General features: G+C 48.6%; 1 protein-coding gene across 1 annotated transcript; it reads left to right on the top strand.

Moving 5' to 3' along the window:
• The first annotated feature begins 258 nt into the window (after positions 1-258).
• On the top strand, positions 259-1,170 carry LOC149142904 (uncharacterized). Its single transcript, XM_089451621.1, has one exon. It carries the CDS (start codon positions 259-261, stop codon positions 1,168-1,170), a length of 912 nt encoding a protein of 303 aa, XP_089307747.1.
• Positions 1,171-1,217: the final 47 nt, after the last annotated feature.

Raw genomic sequence — 1,217 nt, 5'->3', positions numbered from 1 at the left:
CGTGCGCCCATTCACCCGGAAATTCCCCATTTTACATTCACCCAACATTCCTTTCCCTTTTGGAATTCAGGGGATTTTTAGCGAGCTCTGCAGCTAGGGTTCTGACCATACTCTGAGACGGCACAGACTATTCAGACGAGGCAACCATCAAGGGCCTGACCTCCAGCTTTCTTACGACAGAGCAGTATGAGGTTTAATCGAAGGGCACATGGACTTCCCCCAGGGGGGGCATCAACGCCCTCTCCCGAAGCAAATACTATGTCGCCAAGGCTTGAGGGTACTATTGTGTTCGGATCCGTGGATGAGGAGGCGATCAACAAGGGGATCCCGCAGCACAGCAAGCATAATACGACAAGAAATCAAGTAGACACGACAGGCGATACTACAGGAAGAAAGGACAAGCCAGAGGAAGGACCTAAAATCACTTCGAAAACCTGCAAACCAATAGCAGCCGAACGGCCCATAATAGAGCTGCCCAGCGAGAAGATTGACGAGCGAATGCAATACATGAGGGATCATGCCCTCATTGGGAAATTTATAGGGTTCTGGCTGACAGAAAAAGCCCTATATGGATGGATCACAGCTAAATGGAAACCCAAAGGCCACGTGACACTGCAGCTAGGACCGAAAGGGTTCTTTATTGCGATTTTCTTTTGCCTAGAAGACAAGTACAGAATCCTGGACGAAGGGCCATATTTTTTCAACTCAGCTGGTCTGTATCTAAGGGAGTGGGTAGCAAGATTCAACCCAGACAAGGAAGACCTCACATGGGCTCCAGTTTTGATCCGAATGTATTCACTTCTAGATGAATATTGGGATGAAGGCATACTCAAAGACATAGGCAATGGACTAGGGGAATACATTAAAGCGACGAAAGAAACGAAGATGCGCAGATACACATCCTATGCCCGCATCTGCGTTTTCATGCGCCTGGACAAAGCCCTGCCAGACTCGGTAAGTCTTTCTCATCGAGATAATGAACGGATCCAACCCCTGGATTACGAACATGTTCCTTTTCGCTGCCGAAAATGTCATGCTCACGGGCATTTATTTAGGGATTGTCCGCTAAATGCCAAGGCCAATGCTCCTGAACCCTCCGACTCTTTGACCCAGGATGGCTTTACCAAAGCACCCAGCCGCAAACGAGCGCACAAAAAGCCTTCTACCTGAAAAAAACCCCAGCAAGATAATGCCTCTGGCCCTGCTACAAATAACAG

This window comes from Pinus tabuliformis, chromosome X (assembly GCF_031772625.1).
Source record: "Pinus tabuliformis cultivar Carrire ecotype Pingquan chromosome X, CPIR1, whole genome shotgun sequence".
Classification (NCBI taxonomy): domain Eukaryota; kingdom Viridiplantae; phylum Streptophyta; class Pinopsida; order Pinales; family Pinaceae; genus Pinus; species Pinus tabuliformis.
The sequence above is the reverse complement of the archived record's forward strand: the minus strand, read 5'-3'. Positions and strand labels throughout refer to the sequence as shown.

Coding starts and splice junctions, on each gene's coding strand:
- LOC149142904 (XM_089451621.1), top strand. CDS start 259: ATGTCGCCAAGGCTTGAGGGTACTATTGTGTTCGGATCCGTGGATGAG.